The sequence below is a fragment of the Lolium rigidum genome, chromosome 5, assembly GCF_022539505.1.
Source record: "Lolium rigidum isolate FL_2022 chromosome 5, APGP_CSIRO_Lrig_0.1, whole genome shotgun sequence".
Taxonomy (NCBI): Eukaryota; Viridiplantae; Streptophyta; class Magnoliopsida; order Poales; family Poaceae; genus Lolium; species Lolium rigidum.
Genome location: NC_061512.1, coordinates 96,566,234 through 96,584,381, shown reverse-complemented (window position 1 = coordinate 96,584,381; position 18,148 = coordinate 96,566,234). Strand labels below are relative to the sequence as shown.

Here is an 18,148-nt window from a genome sequence, read left to right as displayed (position 1 = left end):
GGAAAGGTTCTTTGGGAAAGTTGCAGAGGTACTGGGACATGTACAAATGCAGAAGAAGCTGAAGCTATTGCCTGTCTTGCATCCCGGCTGTTGTGGAGGCGATCAAGAAAAGAAACCAAAAGTTGTCGTGCCTCTGGCGCACATATGATGAGATCGAGACCTTTCAAGCGAGATTTAGTAATTTCGAAGTTTGTAAAATTAGAAGAGGGAGCAACCAGGTAGCACACGAGCTTGCCAAATTATCTAGGTTATATGCTATCAATAACTTCTGGATGGGGCATGTCCCAACAGAAGTTGATCATCTTGTTGTGGATGACATTGTAAACTGTGATATTAAGATGCAATGAAACTCTCTCTTCCCTCAAAAAAAGAAATTAAGCAGCGTAACACACAACTTCACAACGATTGTTGCAACCAAACCAATTAACACCGCGACACCCTCACATAACTCGTGCATCTTTATTTCATTCTTGAGAGAAATAAGACTATAAGAGAGCTTTGTTGATTAATCAGAATAGCATTGCAATCACCGATAATGAGCTCCCGAACATAGTCCGCTTCATCAACAAACATTGCAAAGGATGTAAAGTCACTTTCGCTAATCTTGTTTGGATTATGAGCTATAGCCGGACTCAGGACAAGCCGGTTTTCCGATTCACTCAAGCAGCGGTGTCCTTCAAAGTTCAAAGAAAGCATGGAATTCAGCTTCTTCAGCGGATAAATAGAGTCGGTAGTTATCTTCCTGGATCAGTAGAGTACTTTGGGCCCTGTTTGGTAGTCTGGGGACCTTTGGCTCGCATGTGGGACACGGTTTTTGCCTCGTTTGGATGCACACTCGTCTCCAAGTTCTTGCACAGCACGGACCTTAAAGCATATCCGGAACAGGCACGGGAGGAACGTTCAATTTGGCCGTTTTTCTAGGAACAGGTCCGAGCGCGACGAAAATCGACAATGCCGTTGGCGCGAGCGCTCGGCCGTGGCATGGAGGGAGAAGGCGAAATCCGAGCGGCGTTGCGCGACAAAGGTAGCGGTAACCTTCCTCTTTAGTTACCTTCTCCATTAGCCCCCTCAAGAAATTTTCCTTTCCCCAATTTTTGCACCGCCAGCTGTGGCGATCCAGATCTGCACTCGCGCATCTGACCCTGGCCGTGCTCTGGACGAGGAGCTCCGCCCTTCAGTCTCCGGCGCCGTACCATGGTCGTCGTGTCCTGCCGCGCCGGACCTTGTGCATATCTTCTCCGACTTCTGGTTGTCTCCATCCTCTGCCATGACAAAGGTAAGGGAAAACTCCTCTGCTCTCTACTCTAGTGTTATATTCATGTTGGTAGAACTAGTTTGGTTCGATAAGACCGTTCGTAATGCTTAGATCTTGTTTGAGTAGATCGACCAGCTGCGGCCTTGTGCATCACGCCGCAGCACTCATCGTTGTCATTCAATTCTGAATCCCGATGGTGCACAAGAGAGCGATCGAGTGTGATGCTTTTCCTCTTGTCACCTACGGGCCTATGTTACAACAAGATGAGGAGAGGATATCCAACCTAAACTACATCTACAATCGCAGTGAGGTAGAGGCTAGCCAAATACTTTGGATGAGAAGGGCCCCTTTCTATGCACTTGTGAAAACGTTTAGGGAGAGTGGATTGCTAGTTGATAGCATCCACACCTCTATCAAAGAATAAGTCGCAATGTTTCTTCATGTTGTGGGTCATAACTAAAGGTTCAGAATCATCCATAACACATTCATGCGATCCACGGAGACTATCTCCCGGTACTTCCAGCAGATGTTGTACGTAATTGTGGAGCTCAGAGGTGAAATGGTCAAGTCACCATCAAACAACACACCATCCAAGATCAAGGACAGCTAGGTGATTCTCGTATTTTAGGGTGAGTTCAAAATCATGTTCGTTGTACTTATGAGATGTATGGTACTGTCAGAAACATAAATGTGAGTTCATTGTTTGACAGGATTTCATTGATGGTACTCATGTGACGGCAAAGGTACCGAGAGCAGTGTCTGCAGCATTCCGAGGGAGGAAGCACTACACTAGCCAGAAACGTGCTAGCAGCTGCGGATTTCGATATGAGATTCACATATGTGCTTGCTGGCTAGGAGGCTTCAGCTCATGATGCAAGCATCCTGTCCGACAGCTTGTCAAGGCCTAATGGGCTGCAAATCTCTAAGGGTATGTCCTACCTTGAAGATGCTGGATATGCATGCCGACCTGGTATTCTACCCAGGGCTGGCCCTGGGGAGGGTCTGGCGGGGCGGCCACCCCGGCCCCAGAAAAATCGAGGGCCCATATTTTCTATATAAGCTTACTATACATTGCAGAAAAAAGAGAGCAGTTTTACGATTTGAGATAGCTTGGTCTACAATTGGACCTTTCTTTTCCTATTGGTTTCCAATCCGGCTGGCCGGCCACGACTTGAGTAATCGCCTGAAATCTGTTCCATCTATCGATATGTGAAACATCGCCAATTTTCCCGAGCCTGACGCCTCGATTCCCTGCCTGCCCTCTCGCGGTTCGTGGCTATCGCCCAGGCCGCCTGGTTCCTGCCCTCGCTCTCGCCGATCGCGACCGACCGACCACGGGACGATCTCGCCGGCTCGCTGCCCTCCCGCCGACTACGGTGATGCTCGCTAGTATGCCGGCCAGTGGCCGTCGCAGTTGGCAGTCCCAGTATGGCCATCGTCAATCAGGCATTCATCCAATCTACGTATTAGATTAGGATAGAAGGTAAGAACACCCGTTGCAGTTCTCTTGGAATTCTACTATATGCTCGCCTATAATTTGAGTTCTGAATTTTGATTAGTATTTGTTGTTCTTATTTGTAGGAGCAGGGTTAACTGGTTTCGCAACTCTATACATTGACAAGAAGTTAGTGGACGAGTTTGATATTGATTCCATCGTCACGGACTTTGCTTCTAAGAATTGGCAGAGCAAATTTTAAGGTATCATGTAAACATTGTTTTATATGAATATTGAAGTTGTGTATACTTAAAAGTATTTATTTGTCATCATCTCATGCATGTGAAAAAAAAGTAGTAAGAGGGGCCCAAAATTTTAGTTTCGCCTGGGCCTCCGAAATCTCAGGACCACCCTGATTCGATCTTCCTTCAGAAAAATAAGGTACCACCTTAACGAGTTTACTGCAAGGAACTTATCTCAGAATGTGAAAGAGTTGTTTAATCTGAGACACTCAACCCTTAGAGTCACCATTTAGGGGGCATTTGCTGCATTGAAAAACAGGTTTAAGGTCCTTGACCAAAATTGTTCCACACTTTTGACACTCAAGTGAAGTTGGTACTTTCTTGCTACATTCCTCACAACTGGATCTTAGGTTGGGGTGAGGATGACTTTCTCGAAAATGTTGTCACTTTTGATGAAGTTGAGACCGGCCATAGCGTGGAGACGGGCGACAATGAAACCTGGAAGAAGAAGATGTTCGAGTGGACAAATGCAATGTGGACCAAACAGGTGTAGTGTCATCTCCATCGACATATGGAAGTGGCTGCATGCAAACAAACAAGAGGATCTTTTTGGCCTAAACCAAGCAGCAACAGGTCTGACACTGTGACTCGTTCCGAATGAGAAAGTGTGCTCGCACCAGTGAACCTGTGAGCCCCAAAATCAACCCAAGCTACATAACATGCCCTTCTAGTATGCATCACGTTGACGATCCTTTGGCGAAACATCCCCAAAATAGCATCAGGGTTTGCACCCTCGCTGTGGCCTTCGTGCACCAAGCCTATGTGCAAGCATACTTACAGCAAATCAAGGTTCTCTTGCCTTGTGCAAGCGTGCTTTTATCACGACAATCAGCCATATTATTCGGATGGAAAAGGAAAATTTGTTAACCTGGAACTGAATTCCACAAGTGATCTGTTGCCCACCATGTTCTCTCACACAAAATGCGCACTCTTTGGCAATGTTTTCAAAAGTTGGAACTCTCCGTTTAAAAAAAAAGAAGAAAAGTTGGAACTCTGAAGCGATGGAAGTCTTAATCTCTTGGGCTTGTTTGATTTGAAGGATTTGAAAAATGTAGGAATAGGAAAAACACATGAACAGTATGTCATGGCATATGAAATGTAGGAATTAATTAGAGCCAACGTTTGGTTACACTACAAGAAAAACGCACGAAATTTATATAGAGATTGGGTATATAGAGATTGGGTACATGTCATAATTGTCAGACACATGAATTTTCTAAAAGGTCTAACCTCTTTAGAATTCCTATGAAATTGTAGTACTCCCTCCTTTTAAGTCTAGATACATCCATATTAGCAAGATACATCCATATTAGCATCAAGTAATATGGATCGACCTATAGGAAAGAATTTTGGAGGGCATGTTCCATCAAATCAACTGGCCACTACCTGAATAATTCCTATGGGTAAGAATCCTACAAATGACCACTGTGTGAATAATTCCTATGGGTAAGAATCCTACAAGCTTCCTTTGAAATTTCATGAATCAAGCAGGCCCTTAATCCCTGACACTTCCTGGGTGCCTCTCTAAGTATAGTACATGGCTTGGCATCATTTACTCTCTGAGGGATTTTCATTACACCAGGACATGATAGCGCACCAGCAAAAGAAAGTTGCGGAGGAGCAAGAGTCCGGACTAATGAGTTTCGGAGGAGAAAAAGTTGTACAAGATGAAACAGATAAGTACTAATAATGTTCATCATATTAACTCAGTGCTGAAACAACACAGGCAGTACAAATGGTTCTCTGCTAAAATATTTGCAGATTACTGAATACCAGATTCTCCACAGGAGAGAAACAGAGGACACAAGAAACAAGAGCGAGTAGCAAATGCATATACAGCAGGCAGTTCGATCACATGGATCTTTATTAAGACCAGCAAGCTCAACTACGGCCAAGCTAGGCAACCAGTGACTTGACTGAGATAATGACGACGAAGACCTTGAGGAAGACCAAAGACAACCTTCTGAATCAATCATCTCACTGACGGACGAGGCAGCCCTCTGTGACAGCTGGAGGGGCAACAGGCACAGGTGCATATACGGCGTCCTCTGTTTCATCCTCCACGTGGGACTGAACCAGACAAGCGGCGTCAAAGATGTAGGCCTTCACTTCCTCAAAGCGTGCCTCCGACAGGGAGACCTCCGCAAGGAGTCTCCATGCTGAAGCTTCTGATGCCTCGTCGTAATCGTTCCTCCGTTTCAGTACAATGTGTCCACTGATCTCCCAAACGGCAGGGTTCACCTGCGTGTCCAGCAGTTCCTGGCTCACCTCCCCAAGAGCCTGCTTCTCAGCGTAGCACTGCATTTTGGAAACAGATTTGACTAGAATTAAGCATTGGAGAGGAATAAACATTTATAATCAACTGTAGATATCATGTCTACATTATGTTACACCCTTACTTTCTCTATAAGAAATCGAAAAGGTTTACCAAGATCCCCTGATGTGTTTGCAGATTAAAGTATGTGCCAACAGTATTCCACTTTGTGATTACAATTTGCTAGAGCAAAATTACAACTATTACTCCCTCCTTGGAAATAAGTGTCACAGTTTTGTGTAGATTCGCATATATCTACAAACTAAAACACGTCTAGATACATGAAAATCTAGACATATCTATGAAATTTATTTCCTAACAGAGGGAGTACACGGGTACAGGAAAAAAGGGCAATCAGGTAATGATTTTACCTGGGGAAAGAGAAAGATCTTCCTGCCAGAGTCTGAAATGAGCACATTATAGGGCACATTGTTGTCCTGCAGCCAAACGCAAGCACTTGAAACCACATCGGCCAGATCATTCAGGCTGTTGCCTTCCTCAAAAACCAGTCCTCTCACAGGGTAGTTCATCAGCTTCGACACCTTCACCCCACTCTTTTTCCCACCCTCAGCAAGGGGAATCCTCTGGGTAGCTGCCTTCTCAACTGGGAATGGCACTGTCAGGTAGTAAGCCTGGATTGCAAAACAATTAATGTAAGTGTCATTATAAAATGGTAGACAAGCTATGAACAAGCTACAGTGCATTATGACACTAATTATCATCCCGAGAAATTATATGACTCCAACCTACAGTGCATCTTACTTGCCTTTTTAAGCAAGCAATCCACTACTTCAATGGAAGTGAAGAAATGATACATATGATAGGGCCAAAGAGTTGCAATGATAGTTCGTTTTGCTTCCCAAATCCAGAAAATTTACTATCACTATTACAAGTGCAACATCCATGCCACCAGTTAAAAAAAACTTCAAATATGCATGTTGTGTGATTTGGGATCTATTTGAAGACTAAAAGTGAATACAGCATGGCAATAATGTTGTGCACACAGTTCTGTATACTGAGGTACATGAAGAGCTAGCAAGTTCTGTGAAAAGTAAACTTCGGTGCAGTCTGAAGTATAATACCTGAAAGTGAAGGTGGTTGATAGTTGCAAAGGCACCCAAACTATTGTAACCAAGCCTGAAGTATGGGCTAGCTGCCTCAGCCGCCATGTGGAGTGCAAGCAAAAAGCTCTCTCGGTCAATCCTCTGAGGCAGATGGTCCAGAACACGGGGGATAAGAAGAACGTGGCCGTATTCAATAGGGCTCACCTGCAAAATAGCAAAATAGGTATTAGCATCAAGAATACACAAGTTGGAAATCAAATAGATTGGCTCAGGACCAGGATGTACATTAATTGCAACCACGTTGGGAGCACAATCAGCAACAGTGATTGGGGCACTCTTCAGGAAGTAGCTGTCATCACCCCCGCCATTCTCAAATTGGAATAGCACCTCCTCCTGGCCAACTTTGGTGAAATTGAACTTGGCAGTGTCAAATGGTTGAAGCACACGATCCACGCGGAACTCTGTAGGGCGCTTCTTTAGGTGGCGCCCTTCATTCAGCTGAGCAACAAACCCAAGGTTGCCGGGGATAACCTTGGTCTCACATGCAGTGACATCATATCGAAACAAGCCTTGGGTCATCCTGTCTTCCCACTGCAAGTTAAGAAACAAAATAATGAATTTCCAAGAAAATTTGGTATAGTCCAATTAAGTACTGCAGTGCACTCAGAAAAATCTAATCGTGCTATTTTGAACTTTTTAGTTATGGTTATCCGCTACTTGCTTATATAAAATATCAAACTGCCTGTGCTATTTGGTGGTATTTTGATAAATACGGTAATATCTTCAGCTGGGTAATTACATAAAAGGAACAACCATAAGAGTATCAAACCAATCTAACAAGTGAATTACAGTTACACAAGCATGTTACCTGTTCATAATAAAAGATTATTACTCTAAATGTGTAACACTCTGTAACAAATCACATGCACCTTACAAGTTATTATACGAAGTTGTGGGTTGTGACTGCTCGAGCATAGTTTACATGCATCCTGAACTTCCAAATTCATGGAAAAGACGAGGGTGGTGTTTGTTCCATGCACGGGACCTCCCGTTTCGTTGCGTGCCAAATCGATTCGGATTTTTGAAACTTAATGAAACAGAATGATACGTGACAGCACAAATCTCAAAGCATCGAACGTGAACCACTGAACCTTACGGCACAAACATGCACGGGATGCCCCGTGCATGGGACAAACACATTTATCTGGAAAACACCTTCAGAATACATCTTTTTTAGGAGATGGCGCCATTTAGGAATGCCGTATAAAACAAATTATAAACTATCTAGACTTCTTTTCTCCTGCGCAAAATTACTGATGATGAGCTTCTATTTACCTGTCCAAGAAGGAGATTGATGAAGAAATCAGTGGGAACAGCATCCTCCTGTGAAGGTAGCTTTCTCAGGTTCGCCTTGAAAGCATAGACAGGAAGCTCGGAAACTGCTCAGCAAAAGAAACAAGTGTTAGTTTACCAATTTTATTAAAAATGTTAATTTATCGCTCTGAAAAAACTCGGTTCTAGTTTATTTTTTAATACCTTGGTTCTTCTGATAAAAAAGTATAGATTTTTTTGACAAAAACAAGAATTCTCCGACAGATCCCTATGATACTCAAGCATGCAAGTGACTACTATTTTTATCCTAACCAGGCTGTAGAAAATAAACTACATCTGGTCAACCGCCACGGTGACAGTTCTACATCATCCAGTGGTAAAAATAGTAAAAATCGTTAATAAAGAACATGGTTTCTAGTACAAGTGGCAAAGTCAATTGTTTAGTTGAAAAGATCCCCTGCTTTCTGGGCAGATTCCATTTTTACTAAAATAAAAAAAATCGTCATGAACAAATATATGAAAAAGATTGTCGATTCCATAATAAGCAACTGACAGACCGTAACCTATTATGACAGAATACAACCACAGGATTCTGATCTGAATCGTGAAGAAAACGACACTAGATTCAACCTAGGATAAGGAGACTCACCAGGCAGGCAGCAATCCCCGAGGCAGTTCCTCCCGCACCCTGCGCGCGGCCGCTCGCCGGCGCCGGCGTCTTCCTGGTAGTTGGAGACGACCGTGGGCACCCTCTTGATGGTGAGCTTCATCTCCATCGATCTTACGAAGAAAAGGTCGGTCTTGTCTGGCTCTGCTGATTGCACTACTCTCTGTTTCTCTCTCGCCCTCTCGGGGTGTTTCTCTCTCGGGGAATCAGTCAGTGAGCTAAGGGACGGGACGGGATTGTTAGGGGTGAGATTTGGTTAGCGGGCGGGCGGGTCAGAGACGACCGCCGCCTGCGAGGAAGAGGAGGTCTGAGGGGCTTCCGCCGGCGGACGGGAGGGCCCCGCGGCCGCCGTGCGGGGCGGGGCTTGAGGAAGCGATGGTGGCCGTGGGCTCCACCTGCGCAGCAGCGTGGCCGCGCCGGAGGGCTGCAACGCTAGCCGTGATGACTTTCAACGGGCCCAATAAGGAAAAGGGTGGAGCTCCGGCGGGGACTGCGGCGGGCGAGGGATCCGGACGCGCGCGCGCTCTCTCTCTCTCTCTCTCTCTGCGCTCTTCTCTTCTCCGGCGACGAGGGCGGTGTGTTGGGTTTCGGCTCGGCGTTGGGAGGGTGGGTGGCGTTAAATAGGCGGAAGCGTTTGTGTGGTGGGGTTTTCGTTTCGTTTCCTCTTCGTCTTCGGATTGTGTTTGTGTCGTGGTAATGTGTGGTGATGTGTGGCTGATGATGTACTACAACCGGGGGAAGATTCGGAGAAGACAAGGGGAGATTCGCTTGCTGCTTTATTTTCGGATCTCTATCTAGCATGTGTCTTGGCTTTTTTTTTTTCAGGTTGTGTTTTGGCTAGTTGGGTTAGCTAATTGTGTGAGAGCAAAAAATCCAATACGCAACTCAAATGTACAAGCATTCCTCCAACAGGGCTGGGTTCGGGCCGGGCCTAATAATTGCCCAACCTGAAAATGCTAGGCCCGATATTGGCCCAGTCTGAAGCAATGAAATTACGCATGTTTTGCATCAAAAACTTATTTTCTAAATAGAATCACATAAAAATAACCTACTTTCGAGAAAACATGTTTTTTGGGCCTACTTTGGGCTTTCTGGCCGGGCTTTGGGTGAAAAACTAGAGCCTAACCTGATCGACCCAGGTTAGGGCCGGGTTGCCCATGCCTAGGTTCAAGATAAGCAATGGGTTAGTTTAACTCGATGTTTATGCAATTTACAAATGGGTGGTTGTGTTTTATGCCTTTTTTCTAGGTTATACACATGCAAGAGAACGCGCACACACACATAAGACTCTCTATGTGTGTGATTAGTAGGTTGCTGATGAAACCTGGTTACGCTTGGATCTCGGTGTGCAAAACTAGGGTAATTGGATACACACATGCCATCTTGAGACATGCCAGGTAGAGCAAGGCTCGGGAGGGCACAACAAGTACACGTGGTTGGCTCTAGGGATGCAATATTGCACATGCATAAGATTTGTTCCGGTGAAGTTCTTTAAATCATTCACATAATCCCATCTAATTATCATAACTTTCATTGTATCTCAGTTGAGCTCTACATTAAGAAAAATGCACGTCGACGATGGTTGGCATAACTCTCGTGTTACAAACTCATTCATCTATTTGTCAGTCCACTCATTCATCCATTCCGGCAATTAATTTCGAGTTTTGGTAACTAGAAATCTTTAATTTCATTTTCATGTTTGGGCCCTTTTTACACTAAATTTGTCAAATTCATGGCACGCGGTCAATTGTTTGAAACTTCCTTTGTCCACTAGCATCTTGTTGTTCTCCACAACTCCGTGTTGTAAGTTTTAAATTTTGAGGCTCATAAACGAAGTGGTTTCGAGTTACTTGCAAGTGGGATGATGTAGGAGGTAAGTCTAGCACGTTACTAAGAGGTGAGAGCAATACCACAAAGACACAAACATTGCATTACTGGAGCTCATGAATGCAACTAAACACCGCGGCTCTGTTTCTATCCTTGTGCAAGAAAATTGGATGCAGGGAACCAAACAACACGCAAAACATGCATGGTTTTTCCATGTTGTCGGGAGGCGATGCCTCTAAAGCCATGTGCCAGGGAGCGCGAAAGATCGGCCTAGGCAATCAATCACACTCAATCTCCCACCATCGCGAACTTCTATTTAGTTAGTTGTTTCAAGGTTTTCCCATCCCAGCACCACGCACATGGCCATCTCTAGGCAACCGCCATGGATGGCAAACGACAAGGTTTCCGACAATGTTGTAAACGTGGCCCTGCGTGCTATTAATTTGTATGTTTACGTTTGTTTTTGGCTTATATGAAGATTTACTTGATATATATACATATATATACAAATTATATATATATATGTCTAGTTTTTTTTGCATGATTGAACATATTAGTGCATGTGTGATATTGTTTAGGCTCATCTGAAAATTACTTTAATATTATTGTACATGTATGTTCCATGTGTGAAACATTTTGGCAAACTAAATTCATTTGCCAAAGAGGCTTGCTCCAGTAGAACCCCTTCCCTCCAAGCTCAAACAAACCCAACCAATGTTGTCCAAACCCATGTCCAAACCTAAATCCAAAATCCAGTATGCCCACATATAGGTATGCCATACTCGTTGATACGTCCATTTTGCATCACTATTTTATATCATAATTTACTGTTATTCATTGATATATTTCATATTTAGAGATGATACTTATGTTATTTCACCTATTTTGCATGTTTCATGATTATTGGAGAATCACTCACCGGAGTTAGGATTCTGCTGGAAAAAGCACCGTCAGAATGCAATATTTCTGAAGATCAACAACTGACGGAAATTACACCGAAGGTCTTATTTCTCCAGAAGAAGGAGCCAGCCAAAAGGAGGGGCCGAGGAGGGCCGCCATGCCCCCCCCCCATAGGCCGGCGCGGGCTCCACCCTGACCGCGCCGCCTTGTGGGGAGGGGGCCCACAGCCCCCCTCGGCCGCCTCTCTTCCGCGTACTTCATCTACCCGAAAACCTAAGGTGCGGGGGAATAATCGCAAGGGGACACAGCCGCCTCTGCGGGACGGAAAACACCAGAGAGAAAAGAGCTCTCCGGCAGGCTGAAATCCGCCTGGGAAATTCCCTCCCGGAGGGGGAAATCGACGCCATCGTCACCGTCATCGAGCTGGACTTCATTGGGATCATCATCACCATCATCTCCACCACCGTCACCGTCATCTCCACCGCTGCATCTCGTCCCCGCTGTAACATCTAGGGTTGAATCTTGATTATTTCATAGGGGAAACTCTCCCGTATTGATTACTCCTTGTTATTGATGCTATTGAGTGAAACCATTGAACCAAGATTTATGTTCAGATTGTTATTCATCATCATATCACCTCTGATCATGTTCCATATGATGTCTCGTGAGTAGTTCGTTTAGTTCTTGAGGACATGGGTGAAGTCTAAATGTTAGTAGTGAACTATGTTGAGTAATATTTAATGGTTTGATATTTAAGTTGTGGTGTTATTCTTCTAGTGGTGTCATGTGAACGTCGATTACATGATACTTCACCTTTATGGGCCTAGGGGAATGCATCTTGTATTCGTTTGCTAATTGTGGGGTTGCCGTGAGTGACAAGAACCTCGAACCCCCGTTGGTATATCGATGCAGGAGGGATAGCAGGATCTCAGATTTTAAGGTTGTGGTTAGATTTATCTTAATTACTTTCTTATATTTGCGGATGCTTGAAAGGGGTATAATCACAAGTATGTATTAGTCCTAGGAAGGGCGATGCATTAGCATAGGTTCACCCACACAACACTTATCAAAACAATAAAGATTAATCAGCTATATGAAGCGAAAGCACTAGACTAAAATCACGTGTGTCCTCAAGAACGTTTGGTCATCATAAGTAAAAAAACCGGCGTGTCCTTTGTGCTAAAAAGGATTGGGCCACTCGCTGCAACTATTACTCTCGCATTTTATTTACTTGTACTTTATTTATCTGCTATATCAAAACCCCACGAATACTTGTCACGTGAGCATTTACCGTGAATCCTTCATCGAAACTGATTGTCAACACCTTCTGCTCCTCGTTGGGTTCGACACTCTTATTTATCGAAAGTACTACGATACACCCCCTATACTTGTGGGTCATCACTCGTCAACATCTTATTCACACGAGCGGTACAACCTCTTGATCCCACGTACGTGTTGGTGCCAATCACCGCCGACGGCGGCTAACCGCGGGATCAGGGCAGCCGCCGGCCAACCTCGCGGTCGCCGCTGCAAGATAGTCTGACGTGGGCACCACAAGACAGTCTAGTGCGGGCACCACAAGACAATCCGGCGATACAAAACAGTTGTTTGGCTTGGGCACCGCAAGATAGTTTGGCTTGGACACCGCCAGACAGTTTGGCTAGTCTTCTTCCCAACAAATCGGACAGTCTAGCCAACCTGCACCACTGTCTAGCCATTCATCATGCCGCCGTCCAGACTGCATGGTGTCATCCTCCACATTGCAAGCTGTTGACAACCCTGCCGACACGAACCTACAAGGCACTGCCGAGACTCGTGTCGGCCGAAGCCGCCTCACAATGCCTCGTGGACGACCAACACCTCCTAGTCGTGCCTCCCGCCTGTTGGCCACGACCGTCACCGCAAGGAAGAGCCGCCGCCGATGAGCCAATGTACGTACATACTTGTATCCATACGTAGGCAATATATTTATATAATTTAGTTGGATCATACGAGTTTTACACAACGCTATATACACCCGTTTAGTATTAAGGATGAAAGGGTATCAAGCGATCTCAGTTATTCTTGTGTTTCAGTTTTTGGAGTAAACGGTTTGACCAAAACACCTTATATTATGGAACGGAGATAGTAACATATAGATTAAAAAGAATATGTAGAAGCCCGCGAAAACATTAAGAAAAGGGTCTTAAAAGCATGTTTAAAATATGGACCTGCCTGGACCTGGACTCCCTGTAAAGTGCACATGAAGCGATCGGAACCTTTGTGTCGATGGAGCCGTGCCAGCCGTGCCAGCCGTGTAGAATGAAAGCTCGCAGCGCACCAAACGTGGTGAGACCTCCAGCCGTATATATACTTTGCGAATGGTTGGCGTGCGTGCTTTCCCCCGTCATGTTTCGGTTTACAGTTTCTTTTCTGTTTTTCTTACGGATGATGTGATCCGCAGCTCCGCACATCACTGGCGCACTGGCAGGACCACGTCGCCAGTCGTCTCCGGTGCCGTACAATGTCCAACCTTACGAATAGTACCAACACTTACTCGCATGTGTGCAACGTGTCAGGAAATTAGTTCTTTTAAATAGAGGTTAAACTCTAACCTCTAGACTATGTATTAAAATGACGCATACAACCTTATTTATTTATTTATATTATTTGATAGATTTTCATAAAGAAAATACAATAATGAACACGAAGCCACCTCATTAGCACAAATCGGTGGTTATGTTGGGACCATACGTCCTGCTCTCACACATATGGAGATCCTCTAGGCCTCACCAACCCGTTCAACGGTCGGGAGCATAAACCGGTCCAATAGACCTTCAACGTGTATTGTGCACATGCTCCATAAGTCCCTAATGGCGCCTTCCACCAACCAATCTTCACGACATGGATCGAAGCATCGTCCTTGCCAAGCCCGTCGTTGATGCCGCCATGACGCGAGGAAACGTCACCTCCATACAGGCGTCCATGACCACGTGTCTGTTGCCGAGACCCCACGACACCATGCCGCCGGAATCGGTGTCGTCGATGCGGTAGATGTCACAACTTTCCACCTTTTGACCCCTCGAACTAGCTGCTCCTCGAAAGCGATGCCCTCAAAAGGAAGGACGGTGTCGAGCGTCGACAACGTTTGATCCCGGAGACTTAGATCTAGGGTTTCCCCATGAGCAACCCGAGTGAGAAGACGATGAATGTAATGACGATGCCTTCAACAAGGTAACGACTCATAAATGCCACCATGACCAATCGGAGATTGGTCTTACACCGACAGCCATGCCCCCCTTCCCTGCCGCCGACAACATGCAATGAGCCAAATCCGGATCTTGATGACCCTCCCCAGAGGAGAGGTCGCCGTTGCCAAGTCGAGAGCCACCGCTCCGGAGTCCAAGTGCCACTGACCGGCTGCCCGTAGACACATCCGCCATTCTCACCACAATGCCACAGAGTGTCAACATGCTCGGGAGACGAAGCCGCATGGGTGCCCGCATTTGTATGTCGTGCAACAGACAGCCATCGCCCCAAGCCACATGTGTCCATCCCGTGATAGTTGGAGCGCTCACGCTCAGGACAAGAAGACACATGGGAGAGGAGCCGCACCAACACGCTGCCGTGAGGAGCACCCCGCCTTCCGCCGTCCACCTTAAGGGCTTTACCTGGTGGCCTCATCTGGCAACGACGATGCATGGGGAGGTAGAGGAGGGGATGACTAAAGCGGTCTGGATCATCTCCCGGGTTGTCTCGCGTGCATCTCGGGAGGTACCACTCTGTGTGTGCATTACTTCCTAACTATTTTGTTTGCATGGTAAAATGGTCTATGCTGAGAAACTTCTTCCTCTGTTTTGTTGTCACTGATTTATTAGAACATATTACTAGTTACACTCTCACGGTTAGATCTCCAAAGAGTACATTGGATCTAGCGTGTCAAGTGGGATCCCACCTAAATCTCACTTGAAGTACATTTTGCTTTTTCTACTGTAAATTTTGACTACAAAATTTTAAACTAGAAAAGATAAAATATACTAAAAGTAAGATTCCATCGGGATCTCACCTTAACACCTTAATTGGATCAGGTCACACCTCTCAGGTTGCTGCAACTTGTACTCCAAAAGAATACATTGGGTCAGCTCACACCTACAAGGTACATTTGCACCGGTCCTAGAGATCCCAACATAGTAGGACCCCAAAGGGATCACGTACCGATAAGGCCAGTTGGGCTTGGACACATAGTTCATGCATCATGGTGTATATAACCATAATAATGCATGCCAGTTATCACCGTTCGACTTGATACACTGCACGCATTATCAACTGAATAGTTGTATACGTATATCTGATAGCTTCCCTATCTATACACAGAAACTAGTGGTATACATAGAGCTTTCAGGACAGAGACGCCACCGAAGTATAGTTGCTTTCATTCGCAAATGTCGAGTCATCTCCATAGTTTCGATCCCTTACTAAAAGGATCATATATACCATGTCCAATCATCGGCAAAGCCATCTGCACTATCATTCACCGCCATCTAACCGCACCCTGGACTATCATCCTTGTAAGAGCATCTTACTCAAAAAGGAGGAATACTGGAGAGAAAAAACTTGTCGTGCTCAATATTTCTGTGTATATGCAACATTGAGGCCGGGTGTGCATACACAAAAAGTGTGAGGGTCTGAAGATAGAGACATTTCAGTCCTGCCATTTCTGCGACATCGTTGGCGCTGTTCTGGCCGTCTTTATTACCGTCCGGCCTCCCTTGGCGCCTCCGATAAAGTGGTCGCGCCACCCGAGTCAGAGCATGTGCCGCCAGAAACGCGCCTCCCACAGACGTCGGAGTGCCCCGCCGGCAGGCAAGTGCGTCGTGAAGAGGGTTAGAGACTGGCATGTCCTCTAGGCCATCAACACCAGTGCCGAATCGCCGGCGAAAGTCGAACGCATTTGGCCCGTCGAGGAATAAGCCAGCAGGACATGGACCGCTTCTTCTTCATCCTCTTGCATCGATCAAAATTCCCCCATGGGGGTCTGCAACCACCGCATCCACCGTGACCAACTCTGGCATGCACAACATGTTCAGTTAATCGGCAAATAGGTATAAACTTCACTTCTTGCTTCGGTTCTAGATGTATATATGTCAAATTAGACCAATGTTTTGTTATTGTTGTTTATTAGAGTATGTAGTTTCGATTTGCATAGCGTACCGACTTCATATGTGAACATGATGCACGATTTGAAGTTTGGTTGAGATGTGCCACTTAATCAATTTGATAATACAAATGGTTATGATGACTCCGCGAGTATGGAGGATGTGTTCGAATCTCAATTCATGAAGGGAAAAAGAGGAAAGAGACAAGTGAATTACACAAATCATGAGGATAAATCTTGGTGAAGGCATGAGAGAATGTGACACTAGATGTAGTATAATACGGGGCGACATTCAGTCTTCACCGCATCATATGCATCAAGGCCAACACGGAACGCAAAGGTAAATCTTCCCATTTATGCGTGCCTACAATTGTCTCTCGAGGATGGTGATGTGGGCATTACCCGGGTACCCGATATTAGTCTACCTCTCCCTTTGCCCAACTAGGGGCCCACGAAGATTATCCAAGACTAAGGTGGCCCGTAGGTCGGTTGCAATGAAGAAAACCTACCAGAAGATGGATTCTTGATGGACAAGGCAAGAAGGCATCAGTAAAGGAAGGATTAGTTTAGATCTCTTTGTAATCTAGTCGAGTTCGGACATGACTCTCGAGACCTGGTCTCCTATATAAAGGTCAGGAAAGGGCATGTCGAACGACACAAAAGCAACAAGACACGAAGCCATCACAACTTAGCATACACAAATCCTACAAACCTTTCCTCCCGGCGAGTCGACCATAGTAGTCTATTGGCTACCCCATTGTAACCTATTTTACTCGATAAATCAAGATCGGACAAGCAGGAAGTAAGGGTTTTACCTCATCGAGGGCCCCGAACCTGGGTAAATCTCTCTCCCTTTGGTATCCGATGTCTCGTGTTAGCCTGCAAGTTCCGTCAACCTAAGCCCCTCATGGTGGGCATTGCCGAGGAGCTCCCTCGTCAATTGGCGTCGTCTATAGGAAACCTGCTGGTACAAGGCACTTCATCGGCTGTTCCCATCGTATCGGCTGCATCTTCGCCGGCATCATCGCCACCATCGGCTCCATCATTGCCGAACTCGGGGAACTCGATTCGTTTCGGGTCCTTTGAGTTCACTCCACACACCGATGCATCGCGTTTGGCCTTCTCAGGCATGTGCAGCGGGATGGGCATGACGTTCGGGAGCGACAACTTCTGCATCGACTCTGGTGGCGTTCTTCGGCTCCCGGGCCCGATCACTCCTGGCGCGGCAAAAACCACGACTTCGTCGACAGCTACGTCTACTGCTTCGTCACCAACCGCAGTCGATCTATCGGCTGCGCCATCGGTCTCGACTCCGGCGTCTGCATCATCATCGTCGCATCATACCATGTCCACCATGTCTGTCGGGTCTGATGATTCTGGGTCATCAGATTTGACATTGTATTACTGCCTTGATAACCCACAAGTATAGGGGATCGCAACAGTCTTCGAGGGAAGTAAAACCCAAATTTATTGATTCGACACAAGGGGAGGTAAAGAATACTTATAAGCCTTAACAACTGAGTTGTCAATTCAGCTGCACTGGAAAAGCACTAGTAACAGGGGTGATGTGAAAGCAGCAGTAATATGAGAGCAATAGTAAAAGTAACACAGCAGCAGTAATAGTAATATGAGAGCAATGGCACCAGAAAATAGTTGATACTACTTCCAATGTCATGTAGAACGAGTATATCATGATGAGAGATGGACCGGGGTTCCCAGCTATCTACACTAGTGGTAACTCTCCAATAACAAGTGTTGGGTGAACAAATTACGGTTGGGCAATTGATAGGATTGAAATAGCATTAAGACGGAACATCAAGATCATTAATCATGTAGGCATGTTTTCCATATATAGTCATACGTGCTCGCAATGAGAAACTTGTACAACATCTTTTGTCCTACCAGCCGGTGGCAGCAA

The 18,148-nt window shown here is 45.6% G+C and overlaps 1 protein-coding gene across 1 annotated transcript; it reads right to left on the bottom strand.

The window, feature by feature from the left end:
• Window positions 1-4,673: 4,673 nt before the first annotated feature.
• Window positions 4,674-8,540, bottom strand: LOC124651863 (GDP-L-galactose phosphorylase 2-like). The gene is made up of 6 exons (XM_047190886.1): window positions 8,352-8,540; window positions 7,706-7,809; window positions 6,656-6,961; window positions 6,389-6,574; window positions 5,678-5,938; window positions 4,674-5,290 (listed from the first exon to the last, which is right to left on the bottom strand). The coding sequence occupies exons 1-6, from the start codon at window positions 8,476-8,478 to the stop codon at window positions 4,970-4,972; spliced, it is 1,305 nt and encodes a 434-aa protein (XP_047046842.1). The 5' UTR covers window positions 8,479-8,540; the 3' UTR covers window positions 4,674-4,969.
• Between the last annotated feature and the right edge of the window lie 9,608 nt (window positions 8,541-18,148).

Bases quoted from the DNA above. Each gene is read 5' to 3' on its own strand.
- LOC124651863 (XM_047190886.1), bottom strand. From the start codon at position 8,478: ATGGAGATGAAGCTCACCATCAAGAGGGTGCCCACGGTCGTCTCCAAC. The intron at 5,939-6,388 runs GTATTATACTTC...TTTGCAATCCAG, and splicing joins TCAACCACCTTCACTTTCAG to GCTTACTACCTGACAGTGCC. The intron at 5,291-5,677 runs GTAAAATCATTA...TCCAAAATGCAG, and splicing joins AGATCTTTCTCTTTCCCCAG to TGCTACGCTGAGAAGCAGGC.